This window comes from Erpetoichthys calabaricus, chromosome 1 (assembly GCF_900747795.2).
Source record: "Erpetoichthys calabaricus chromosome 1, fErpCal1.3, whole genome shotgun sequence".
Taxonomy (NCBI): Eukaryota; Metazoa; Chordata; class Cladistia; order Polypteriformes; family Polypteridae; genus Erpetoichthys; species Erpetoichthys calabaricus.
This window is the reverse complement of record NC_041394.2, coordinates 273,594,300-273,608,517: the sequence shown is the minus strand read 5'-3', so window position 1 is coordinate 273,608,517 and position 14,218 is coordinate 273,594,300. Positions and strand designations below refer to the sequence as shown.

Below are 14,218 nucleotides of genomic sequence, written 5' to 3'. Positions count from 1 at the left end.
TACTCTGTGAAATAACAGAACCTCAAAAAGAGATCAAATATATGGACATAGGTGATATGTCAAAAGTATGTAGATATTTTAAGACTTTAAAGTTGAAGTCGGAGACTTGCAGATCATCTAATTTATGTTGCCATCAGGGAAAAGTAGTGTTTCTTCCCAATGAAGAGGCTTATCCGTGAGAATTAAAAGATTTGTTGTTTGTTGAAAGTGAAATCCACAAACACTACAGGCAAAATATCCAAATCTACAATAATATGTTTGCATAAGCATCATTCAATGCTCAAAATGTAGATTTACACAATAATGGACTACATACGCTATGAGAATCTGTGGTCCCGCAACAATTAAAGCTACAACAAGTTTAATTTAGAAGAAATCACAATTTGGTCAGGTATATATTTACGATCACGGAGAAGCGATGTAACATAGAATCGAAAGAGTTAAACGATCGGATGTATTAGAAATTATACAGCCAATAATGGATACAAATCCACGCGTCAAAAATTATTGCACTTTACATGAAATTTATCTGCAAAACACGGACAAAGAAATTTTCTTGGATTTCTATATGAATCCGAAAGATCATGGTCAGATTTATAATAAACCAACATGTGACAATTGTCAGTGATAATAGTTTCGAAAGACGGAGAATTCAAAGATAGAGTTGATATTTGTGTATATCCAAAAGCAAAGGACAATTCAAAAGGAGATCTTGATATGCCATACGTATTAACACGTTTACAGTTTCCCGTGAGAATAGCTTTTGCTATGATAATTAACAAATCACAGGGACAAACATTCAAAAAAGTCGGTTTATTTATTAGACAGAAAGAAATAATATTCACTCACGGGCAGTTATACGTTGTCACAATGTAAGTCTAAACACGGAATCAAAATTCAATGCGATCTTGAAGAAGTTAATTCCAAATATTGTTTTTACTGAAGTTTTAAAGTAAAAGTGAAAATAATGCATATGTAACAATTCCATGAAAATAACAATCTCTTTAAATTGTATATCCGGTTAACCAAACCCTGGTGTTGGTGAGAGTGTGATGGATGGCCAGGGACCTTACCCCACCAGGAGGCCTGGAGAAGCAGGGGACCGGGAGAGGGGCAATTCCTTCCTCAGGATACAAGAAGGCAGCCATCCTGGATTGTGTGAGAGCCACGAAACTGGAAGGCTAAACTCTGTGGGGGATCCGTGGCCACTGCCATGGGGCGCCCAAAAGACTATGGAGCCTTAGACCACAGCACTTCCGCCACACCAGAAAGCAGGTGCACCGAGTGCTTCCGGGTGCCCATGCAGCACTTCCACCACGCCAGGAAGTGCTGAAGGGAGATCATCAGGGAGCACCTGGAGCACATCCGGGTGGATTATAAAAGGGGCCGCCTTACTCCATTCAGGGAGCCGGAGTCAGGTGGCAGAGGACAGCGTTTGCGAGAGAGGAGTGGAGGCGGCAGAAGGAAAGAAAAGGAAAAGGAAAGAGAAGGACTGTGAGCAATATTGTTGTTGGTTTGGGCACTGTTTGGTGTTGTGTGCAGGAGAAGAAAATAAACGTGTGTCTTTGGACTTCTAACAGTCTCAGTGTCTGTCTGTGTCCAGGCTAGTCCTTCACATTGCCTACTTTGCATTGTGCTCTTGGGGTCATCTTGGCAGGGCGCCCACTTCTAGGCAGAGTACCCACAATACCAAATTGTCTCCATTTATAGACCACTTGCCTAACAGTAGACTGATGAATATCTAAAAACTTTGAGATGACTTTGTAACCCTTTCTAGCCTTATGTAGATGAACAATTCTCGATCATAGCTCTTCAGACAGCTCTTTTGTGCGAGGCATGATTCCCATCTGGATATGCTTCTTGTCAAAAACTCAAACTTTTTTAGTTTTTTTTATAAATCAAAGTAATTCTAGGCCACACCTCTGAACTCGTTTCATTAAATGGTCTCCAGGTGTGCTAAATTCTAACTGCAATGAGCTTTTTAAAAAGTCATTAGCTTAGGGTTCACTTACTTTTTCCAACCTTCAGTTTCACAGTTTGAATGATTTATTCAATACAAGGGGGCTTCGCTCGCCTACCCCCGGCATTTTGAACCCGTGTCCGCTGGGCAGCCAGGTGTGAGGATGACGCACGTTTAATACGGAGCACTCGCCCGTGTCACTCTGGGGCTCTCCACTGGTAATACGGAGTACTGTCCGTACCATTTATGACGTTTTACTTTGCTTTCCACTCTGTCTTTCATTTGAGACCTCGCTTTATTCTGTTTTTGTTATAATGACACCTGGTCCGTGGCAATTGAATTTTTTTCACTTCGTATATCGTGTAGTCGAGCTCTTTCTTTTTGGAGGAGTCTCTGCCTGGTTTGCGTCATTTCAGACGCACGTTGTAGGCACTTGCGTTCATTAATTATATCCAGGCAGTCGCGTGTTTGTATCTCGGTCACTCGAGCTGTGTCGTGTTGAACCCGTGCCTGCTTTGCTTATGCAGTTTGAGACGCGCGTTGTATGAGTACACGTTCATTAGATCTACGCATCAGTGCCACTCACAATATGGCGGCGACGCCTGCGCCTTCCGTATTATGTCGGTTCTTACCATGCTGTGCAGGCGCCTTTGCCTTTTGTACTTCACTGCGCGTTCTGACGGCTGATGTAGGCACCTGAACCTTCAGGGTCCGCCTCCGCTGTGTGTTGTGGACGTTTAACTGTCATTGTTTCTGCTTCTATATTCTGTATCTTGGTCTGCATGTGTTTAGTGCCCAGGTTTGTTTGTAGCTGTCGCATTCCAGTTTTCATCATCTGTAACCCGATCTTCATGTGTTCGTCCCCGTTGTTTAATCCCTTTATGAAGTTTTACTTCGTTTCCTACTCTGTGTTTTATTTCTGAGGGCTTTGTTTTGTAACCTGCTCTCTATGTGTCTGTCCCTGTTCTTTAACCTCTTTATGACGTTTTACTTTGTTTCCTACTGTGACGGTTCATAGTTTCTCCCGTTTTGCTCTGGTGCGGGGGGTGGCTTTGTGTGGCGCACGCGCATAGTCTCTCCCGTTTCACTATGGGGGGGGGGGGATTTTGTGTGGCACCTGCGCACTACGTCTTTTGTGTCCACGGCCCATGTCCCTGCGTCCATCCGGTTTACCATTCTCGTTTAGTAATATGGATGCTCAAAATATCTGTGTATCTTTAGTTACAGGAGACTGTATTTGTTCATTATTGTGACTGACATGAAGATACGACCATGTTTTATATGGGAATTATACATGATTGCCACGTCTGTGGAAGATTGTTTGTCCGTTGCCGGGGCAGGGTAACAGCAGGCTCACAGTGCTGCAATGAAGCGCCACAGAAGCAAATCCCTAAAAGATTGGGGTCGCACTATAAGTCCCTGTCTTGCACCCCAAAACACAAGGCTGAGTCTCAGTACTTTAGCAAAACCAGCTTTATTCAGCTTGAAACAGGAACAGCACAGTTATTTATTGTAGCGGTATCTACCACTCTCCTATACACAGAAACAGCAGTCAGGCAGGGTTGTGGCTAGGTTAGTGGCCAAGTAATACTGTTCCCTGCATTTACAATGTTCCTTGCATCACCCATCGAGATCTTTTCTGCTTGCTTCAGTGGCGAACTGCAGCAGAGCTGTGAGCCTGCTGTTGCCCCAGCAATGGATAAACTGTCTTCCACAGACACAGTGATCGCACTTCGGGACGCTCTTCGGTGTGTTGTCCAGTTGGGGGAGGTCCCAAGAAAATTTAGAAAGCTTACATTTTCTTGAATGAGTGGCGCATTAATAGGAATTTTTCTTGAAGAAGCATCACTGAACCACATTAAAAAACTGCTTTTTCGACGTTTTCAAATGCAGCAGTTCGCATACGTTTGCAACCCGAGGTCTTTCTTCTTTATTTGCTCGGTCTTTCAAGAAAGTTGACAGTGTCGATGGCTAAATTCCAAATTCACTGGAAACGTCTTTTTTTCTTTTTGCCGGAATCGAGAGCCGCAAAAATTTAAAGCTTGTTTTTCTAATATGAACCGTTATCGTTTTTTCGTGTCTGCCGTTTCTATAGGAGGGTGACAATGAGTTAAATTCCAAAGGATGTTTTTCAAATGTTGACGAGCGATAACCAAAAGGTATCACTGAAAACCACCGAAAACAAAATCAGCAAAAAAAACAGTACGAGGAAAGTTCAAAGAAAGAAAAAAAAATTTACAATGTTTCTGTTTGGGGATGGTTGTGCACAACTGAGCTGCGACCACAGAACTAACTGCTCTGTGGATGATTCATTCAGGCATTTCAAGGTGTTTTGGGCACTTCGTTGTAATGAAAGTATCTGCTGAATGTATTTCATAGTAACGAGATTTCTATAGAGTTGTGTCATATGGGGAAACTGTCGGGACCATAAAAATACTTCGCTGTAAAGATATTTGTTGTATCGGAATTTTACCTGTATACACATAAGTTGATCAATATGTTTTAGGCATGAACTTGACTGTTTTTTTAAGTGGTCAAAAGTCAGTTCCACTGTGCTAAAACACATCAAGTATCATGGTATTATTAACTGTGGAATATGAAAAGAAAAGGTTCTGGAACAAACTAACTAGGCAAAAATATATGCAAAGATATCTTACAATTTTAATGATAGCCTAATATTTAGCTACATTTATGTCGACTTGACACTGAACAAAAGATATACAATGTAGACCACAAATGACAGAAACTTGAAATTCACATATTGAGTTAACATTTGCCTACTTTCAAAATCCACATCATTAAACACCCCTTTCATATTCAAATTTGAAAAACTTTTGATCACCCTTTATGTAATGACAAAATACAATTTGTAAAATTTTATTTGTCACTTGAGGTCAGATGTACAGTGGTGTGAAAAACTATTTGCCCCCTTCCTGATTTCTTATTCTTTTGCATGTTTGTCACACAAAATGTTTCTGATCATCAAACACATTTAACCATTAGTCAAATATAACACAAGTAAACACAAAATGCAGTTTGTAAATGATGGTTTTTATTATTTAGGGAGAAAAAAAATCCAAACCTACATGGCCCTGTGTGAAAAAGTAATTGCCCCCTTATTAAAAAATAACCTAACTGTGGTGTATCACACCTGAGTTCAATTTCCGTAGCCACCCCCAGGCCTGATTACTGCCACACCTGTTTCAATCAAGAAATCACTTAAATAGGAGCTGCCTGACACAGAGAAGTAGACCAAAAGCACCTCAAAAGCTAGACATCATGCCAAGATCCAAAGAAATTCAGGAACAAATGAGAACAGAAGTAATTGAGATCTATCAGTCTGGTAAAGGTTATAAAGCCATTTCTAAAGCTTTGGGACTCGAGCGAACCACAGTGAGAGCCATTATCCACAAATGGCAAAAACATGGAACAGTGGTGAACCTTCCCAGGAGTGGCCTGCCGACCAAAATTACCCCAAGAGCGCAGAGACGACTCATCCGAGAGGTCACAAAAGACCCCAGGACAATGTCTAAAGAACTGCAGGCCTCACTTGCCTCAATTAAGGTCAGTGTTCACGACTCCACCATAAGAAAGAGACTGGGCAAAAACGGCCTGCATGGCAGATTTCCAAGACGCAAACCACTGTTAAGCAAAAAGAACATTAGGGCTCGTCTCAATTTTGCTAAGAAACATCTCAATGATTGCCAAGACTTTTGGGAAAATACCTTGTGGACTGATGAGACAAAAGTTGAACTTTTTGGAAGGCAAATGTCCCGTTACATCTGGCGTAAAAGGAACACAGCATTTCAGAAAAAGAACATCATATCAACAGTAAAATATGGTGGTGGTAGTGTGATGGTCTGGGGTTGTTTTGCTGCTTCAGGACCTGGAAGGCTTGCTGTGATAGATGGAACCATGAATTCTACTGTCTACCAAAAAATCCTGAAGGAGAATGTCCGGCCATCTGTTCGTCAACTCAAGCTGAAGTGATCTTGGGTGCTGCAACAGGACAATGACCCAAAACACACCAGCAAATCCACCTCTGAATGGCTGAAGAAAAACAAAATGAAGACTTTGAAGTGGCCTAGTCAAAGTCCTGACCTGAATCCAATTGAGATGCTATGGCATGACCTTAAAAAGGCGGTTCATGCTAGAAAACCCTCAAATAAAGCTGAATTACAACAATTTTGCAAAGATGAGTGGGCCAAAATTCCTCCAGAGCGCTGTAAAAGACTCATTGCAAGTTATCGCAAACGCTTGATTGCAGTTATTGCTGCTAAGGGTGGCCCAACCAGTTATTAGGTTCAGGGGGAAATTACTTTTTCACACAGGGCCATGTAGGTTTGGATTTTTTTTTCTCCCTAAATAATAAAAACCACCATTTACAAACTGCATTTTGTGTTTACTTGTGTTATATTTGACTAATGGTTAAATGTGTTTGATGATCAGAAACATTTTGTGTGACAAACATGCAAAAGAATAAGAAATCAGGAAGGAGGCAAATAGTTTTTCACACCACTGTATCTACTTTTAGTACTTGATGATGATTGTTCTTTATGTTCTGGTAATTTAAAAAATATATATAAGTATATCCTTTTCCATCACAGAATTGCATATAGTTAATTTGCATAATGCTTCTATTTCTTTGAATAATGAATTATTCGATACATCAAAAGGGTATATTGTTCAGAGTCTAAAAGGAATAATAATTATATAGTTTATACTAGCTGAGGCTTCGCTCACTGAGTGCAAGGGAAAAAAATAAAATGTAGTATTTATAAAATAAGTTTGTTAATTGCCAATTTTATTTTTCAACAAATAAAGAGCATTTACAATAACATAGAAATCAATATAAACAACATTATTAACATGTTTATCATATGAGAATATGAAGTAATATATAAGAAGTACATTGCAGATAAATAAAAATTATTGAACAGTAAAATCTTCTTCTATAATACGCTACCATGGCTGTTTGTTTGTCTGTCCAGAATTTTAAATCACCAGTAGCTCGCAAACCGTTTCACCTATTGACTTGAAATTTGGTACACATATACTATGTGACGTCTACTATCCACTTTCAGGGTGATTTTATCACTCTTTTTATTTTTGTTTTATTTTATTGTAGAATCAACTCTCTGCAGCGCGCGGCAGGGCTGCTGTGCGCGCATGCGTACGGGCGCCGTTCTCATTCCCTACCACCTTCGCTAATCATTCTTGAGGCAGACTGAAGACTTAAGTGCTAGATTAAGTGAAATGTTAAAGAAAACGTACTAAGTAATTGCAACACAAAAACTAACAATCAATTTTAACGCGAAAGGATGCCGACGAAAGAGAAGCAGCGGGCCGCTAGGGTGGAGTAAAGAAGAGTTGCTCAGGAAGCAGCAAGCACATCAACCTCTGAGCAAACGAATGCTAAATGTACAGAGAAAGGATGAATACTATGAATGCTTAAGTCAAGTGTATTCGTGCAGTGCGCTGTTACTGATATTTTGATAACAGAATTTGAACAACATATAAGAAGCATATAAATTATTAAACAGTAAAACATTAACATTTAAGAAGTAAAGATACATTGAGTACTACTGCAGTGCTTTCGGGTATACTACATTTTTTGTTTGCCCATTATGTGCATAAATGTATACATTTTTTGGTGTACCTACCCGAGAATACGCAACATATAACTGACCGTGGGAGAAGCATGGATTTTAAACACATGTTGAGTTCATCTGCTGGTGTCCCTCGTGGAATAACTGGTAATGTTTGACGAAAATCTCCTGCGAGTAAAACGATAGTACCTCCCATTATTTTGGTAGGATCTCTGAGATCTTGCATTGTTCGGTTCAAGGCTTCATAAGCTCTTTTATGTGCCGTGGTGCATTCATCCCAAACTATTATCTTTGAATGTTGCAAGACTTTTGCCTTTCTAGAGCCCTTGCATATGTTGCAAATTGGATTTTCGTCGTGAGTGAGGTTTAATGGTAATTGCAATGCCGAATGTGCTGCACGGCCTCCATCTAATAATGTAAAAGCGATTCCCAATAATGCTACAGCCAGAGCTATGTCACCATTCGCTCTCTCGGCAAAAATCAGGTTTATTAAGAATGTTTTTCCTGTTCCTCTGTGGTCATACGTAATTTCTGTTTCAAACGCGAAAAGAATTTTATATATATAGATTTAATAGAATAACTAGTAATACTATACAAGATACTCTGATAATCAATGTCTTCTATTTAACAGAATAACTGGTTACTTCACTAATTGTGACCTTGTAAAATTAAACTTGTCAGTCATGTTATATTACACACACACACACACACACACACACACACACACACACACACACACACACACACACAGAGTACATCACAAAAGAAAGAAACTTATTCAGTAACAGCCTACTTCCTTACCTAAAACTAACCACAACTGAATCAAGCCAAATGAATTTACAGTATTTAAATTTGAGCTAGTTTTAAAAAGGGGACATAATAAACAAACTGAAACTTTAAATTTCTTTAGTCAGTAAATTGAAAACACATCAGAATAAAGCATTTGCCTATGAACTCATATGCATGTAACTCAAAATATTCCCTAGAGCTGTCCAAAAAAGTAAGTAACCTTTTCAGTCAGAGTTGCTGCAAAACACATGTAGACCACCTATGTGATTTATAAATGATGCTTTTCTTATTTAAACTATGGCAATTTGTGCTCATTTCCATTTTTCGATGAACAAAAATCACAGTTTGCGTACCATAAACAAGAACTGTTTTGAGTTTGACCACTGTATAGCACATTATTTATTAATAGGCAAAATATCAGACAGGGCAAACTTTATGTTTCTATGATTTTTAAATAGAGACCTGCCCACTTTAATTAGGGTAAAGACTACATAGCCACTGTTTTGTAATTGTTCAAGTCAAACAATATTTTTTTTTCATTAGGCGATTTAGGGTTAATGTTAGACTTCTATAAACATGTCAATGTTTCTAAGGATCAGTATACTTTCTAATAAGTAGTATAAGAGTATCTGGGTTTCACAATAGGTTTTATAGGCGAATACCTGAAACTTTACACATTGCAAAATGTTCTGATCAGTTAATTAGCTCTGTTAACTATTCAGGATGCATTTGTAAACAGCTAAAACCAAAATAAATGTAAACTTTGCTAATCTGCATCAGTCTGTTGTATTTAGCTAGATCTGTTTAATTATAAGGAGAAATTTAATTGTGTAACATGATCTAAAACCTTGCAAATAAGAGATATCTTTTGTACTAAGCTAGGAATACATATTAAAGCACAGTATTCAGTCACCTCTCAATCATACTAAAGGAAAATTATTTAATCCATTACATTCATTGATTTGTTGGTTTTTTTTTTTTTTTTTATGATTTACTTAAGAAATCATTTTGTAAATTTATACACTAGCAAAAACATTGAAGTTGAAATAAAACTACTATTAAATGTAAATATACTCAATGTTTCAAAATGCATTTTTCTAAGCGGATAAATCCAATTTACAGTTCTCTTAAGGTGCATAGGTAAAGCTGATGTATTGTTAGGACAGCCTACAACACTATAGATCTTCATTTAGTAACAAGTGTTCATCTTTTACAAGCAAAAACACAAGACATTTAAAAGGATGGTATTTCTTTGCAGAACATGGACAGCACTTTAAAAACACATTCGTTTCTTACCTTGTAAATACAGGACTTTGCATTAAGAAAAAACAGCTCTATTGTAGCATTGTCCTTCAGGTAGGATATACTTTCAATGTAGAACCTGGAAGAAAAAGAAAAAATCTCTAAATCTGTACATATTCTTTTCCATATGTACAGCACTATATTTACAAACATTTGTGGCTATTTTTTTATAACATAATAATTAGAAAAATTAATAAACACAAACCTTCTTTATATTCTGCCAACAGAACTACTTTTGCCAAAGGATTAATCTTTTTCCCATTGCTACAGCCCTAAACATTCACAACTTGGCATGCCAGACATGCTAATCAAACTATATTTTTCCTGTAATGTCATTTTATTTCCAGGAGGAAATTTAGCTTTTTCAGCAGCTCAACAAATATGGAACTACAACAAAAAACAACAAAGCAACCCCATCCCCAACAGAGAATTCATAGTGAGGCATTATAAAGGTGTATTACATGTAGGTATGAAGGACCTCAGTAGCATTTCTTGACACACTTCTGTTGAATGTGGATTTTATACTGAAGTAGCTGCTTACCTTTAGTATTCAGTGTCATTTGCACCTAATTCTGCACTGCTCATCAGTAATTGTCAGTATTTGGATACAGTTAAGGAAGTAAACAGGAAAAGGTGAATTTAAAATAATATGGTTTAAGAAAGTTGCCATTTAAAGATATGACAACAAATTCTGAATTTTATTTATACGTAAATATAACATCACTAATTTTTGAATGCAAAATATGACAAGAAAAAGGCTAATTAAAAAAAACATGGACTGAACTTGGAAATCCCAAGTATAGAGGATGTGCAGTATTATTCATAATAGCCATCATTTTTACCTTCATTCTCTACTTTGCAACTGCCTCCAGCGGGTTCAGAAAACATTCTGTAACTGAGCTGATGTTCTTAATAAGTTTGTTGATGCTAAAATTATGCTAATCAGGCCAGCATATTACAGCATAGTAAAATCACACTGTCTATCAGAGCTTAAGGACATGTACAGGATATTACTAGCCACTTTTAATGAACACAGTTTACTTAGCTCCCTTTTATTATTAGACCAGTCCAGCTTGTTACTGAGATGAACTTGTAAAATAGCAAAGTTATCCTTTGAAAGTATGCTAGTTTGCATTTGAAATGAAAAGTCTCTGTGACCCTCACTTTTGAGTAGTAAATTCCAAATTCTCATCAAATCATCATCATCAACACTCAATTAATAGCCATAACATAACATCATAGTGACCAAATTAAGATCTTGTGATTCTTTAGGTGGCATAATACAGGATTATTATTCTATCTTCACAGTACCACTTTCTAACCTGAGAATGTGCAGCTGGACAGATGGGCTGAGTTAGAGAGCACCTGCCTTTAAAATCTCAGTTGAGACTGCATGCACTGGAGAGTGGTTAAGTCCATGCACAGATATCCACTATAAGCACCTAAAACATCTTGCTGATTCTGTTCACCAAAATTACAGAAAATTTACTGAGAGGAATGGTTTATTTATTCTTAAGGAAAGCTATGGTGCAAGGACAGAGATATAGAATAAGATTGGAAGGCTAAACAGGCCAATGTTAAAAGATGAGAGAGAGGTAAAAACTGAACAGCAACATTAAGATGCTAAAAGATAATAGGGACATTTGATCAAAGACTACAATCTAAAGGAGCAGTTGGGAAATATAATACAACAAGTCACTGAATAAAATACAACCCAAAAAATAGACAAAAGGTTATAAAACTAGGCAAGCCAGACAAGTACTAGATGCTACAGGAACACTAGTGGAGGCTTTTGCAAATATTCCAGAGGTACATAATGCTTCAGCAAAACCACTAAGTGGGCCTCTTCAGTTTTATTTACCATCAAAGGGGTACTACATGATTAATGTTAAATTGACAGAAACAAAAAGAAAAGAGTGGGGGCTAAGAAGAGGGTAAGTCCCAATGAAATCCCAACAAAATATATTTGCAATTTATTGGTGAAAAATTGGCATCATGGTTGATTTCAGTATAGGTTTTTTAAAAATAAGATATGATCAACATGTACTACAATATCATGTGCACGTACTACCTTATTTAATGACATTTTCTGCTTAGTAACTGAGAAATTATTACTGTTAAAAAAACAATACTAAGAAGAAAATTTTAAAAATTATTATAACAAATGCAACATAAATTAGTAAATGGATTACTGTACTCAAAATTTTTCATTTACACAAGTTGCTGCTTCTGTAACAAATTTTTAAAATCAGGTTTGTCCATAAGTCATTTTGTAAGGTTTATGACATTTGCAGTAGCTAGATTTACGTATGTCTGCATCAGTATATTGGAAAAACATTACCTAGTTAATAACAATTAGTGAAGAGGAATATTTAATGGTAAAATCAAAGTTTGTGATATTTGAAATTTAAATTTCCCCCCAAATAAACTTGTCCCAACTTTAATGCTCTTATGATGAAATCAAAATTTAAAATTGAAGATTAATCAATATTTCCAAAATTCCTTTAAGACAGCATTTGTCCTTTTTGCTTTCAAGGTGCTTCATATATGTGATCATACTGTACTATTGTTTTGCTTTCCACTAATCCAGAATGTGCCAATGAATGTATTTAACATAAACTGCATGCAGTTACTCATAACTTGAAACTGCATCTTTTTCAATCCTGTACCATTCAAATATGTGCAGTACAGGTTTTCATTATATTAGGCAGTATACTGTAGCTGTTATACTAATGGATGTCACTAATGAAAGTGCAAAACCAAACAACTTTACATTTTCAGGACTGAACTATGCTGTTTTAGCATCTTTGCTAAATGCACATCTAGCAGATTATGCACTTCAGAAAACACCTTTCATATCATTGGAAGAGATTTTCCCCATGCTTCAGTTATGTATGACCAGTCACACAAAAGCCTGGTTAATTTGGACATGTTCAAACATTAAATAAATTATATTTAATCAACATATAAAGCATCTTATTTCATCGCTATTGTACACTGACAGGTACTGATCCACTTGTTCTAAAACTTGCCTTAAAATTTACTTCCTAGAATTGTAGCTGGCACTGCCTTATGGAGTTTCCTGTGGCTACTCCTTTTTTCATCCTAAAGACATGCAGGTTAAATTAGGATCCCATATGAGTAAGCGAGTAAGTGTTGGACCCCATCCAGTCTTGATTCCTGACTTATACCCAGTGTAGCCTGAGATAAGCATATGCACCCTGAAAACCTGAACAAGATAAACTGGGTAGAAAAGAGACGGATCATTAGAAAAATGTAAAACATAAGTGTATTGTTTTACAATAAGTCAAAAGAAATGTGGGTACTGCATATACATTTACAACTAAAAAATGAACAGGTTTTTTTTTGTTCTTTATTTCGCCTTATACAATTTCTTGTATTAGGAATTTGTTAGTTTTCGCATACCCCTTGGGGTCAGAGCGCAGGGTCAGCCATTGTACAGTGCCCCTGGAGCAATTACAGGTTAAGGGTCTTGCTCAAGGGCCCAGCAGAGTAGGATCTCTTTTGGCAGTGAGGGGATTCTTTCCGGCATCCTTCTGGATACCAGCATAGATCCTTAGTCTCAGAGCCACCACTCTGCCCATATACATTTACAACTAAAAAATTAAAGGTTTTTTTTTTTTTTTTTTTTTGATGACAATCATAAAAAAGCTGAAAAAGTCAAAAGTCAAGTACTGTCATGATTTGCTTATGTTAAATTAAAATTGCTCAGTTTCACTGGGGGTTTAACAAAATTCATGTTTATATATGGTAGTTTAATTAATTTAGTCATATAGCAGGAAGTTGTGCAAGTGCTATACGGCTATACTTAGTGAATTGAAGCACGATAGACCAAGAACAAAACTGAAATTATATATTGTGCACATATTATAAGGCACTGTACTACAACTTTGATCAGGCAAACTTTACTATTATTCAGTGACCAAAAATAAGTAATCACATAGATAAACATGGTATTTAATTTTGGGACAAAATCCATGAGGTATTGCCTTCTATCAGTTTTTCAGAAGTATTACACATATTTAGTGAATTTCATCAGATCATTTGCAGTTTAAAGTAGATAGATAGATAGATAGATAGATAGATAGATAGATAGATAGATAGATAGATAGATAGATAGATAGATAGATAGATAGATAGATAGATAGATAGATACTTTATTAATCCTCAAGGAGAAATTCACATACTCCAGCAGCAGCATACTGATAAAAACAATATTAATTAAAGAGTGATAAAAATGCAGTGCAAGTTAAAAAATGCAAGGTGGAGAGTGCGAGGCAGGTATAACAGTCAACAGTCTTGTGTAGTGTTAACGTTTACCCCCCCGGGCGGAACTGAAGAGTCGAATAGTGTGGGGGAGAAACGATCTCCTCAGTCTGTCAGTGGAGCAGGACAGTGACAGCAGTCTGTCGCTGAAGCTGCTCTTCTGACTGGAGATGACACTGTTTAGTGGATGCATGGATTCTCCATAATTGATAGGAGCCTGCTGAGCACCCGTCGCTCTGCCACAGATGTCAAACTGTCCAGCTCCATGCCT

The 14,218-nt window shown here is 37.2% G+C and overlaps 1 protein-coding gene across 4 annotated transcripts in view; it reads right to left on the bottom strand.

The window, feature by feature from the left end:
- Positions 1 to 14,218, bottom strand: part of frmd4a (FERM domain containing 4A) — a 449,055-nt gene that overhangs the window by 81,612 nt on the left and 353,225 nt on the right. For all 4 annotated transcript variants that reach the window (XM_051931569.1, XM_051931568.1, XM_051931567.1 and 1 more), the window contains exon 5: positions 9,655 to 9,739. In XM_051931569.1, the coding sequence (XP_051787529.1) occupies positions 9,655 to 9,739 (85 nt within the window). The remainder of the gene's footprint in view (positions 1 to 9,654; positions 9,740 to 14,218) is intronic.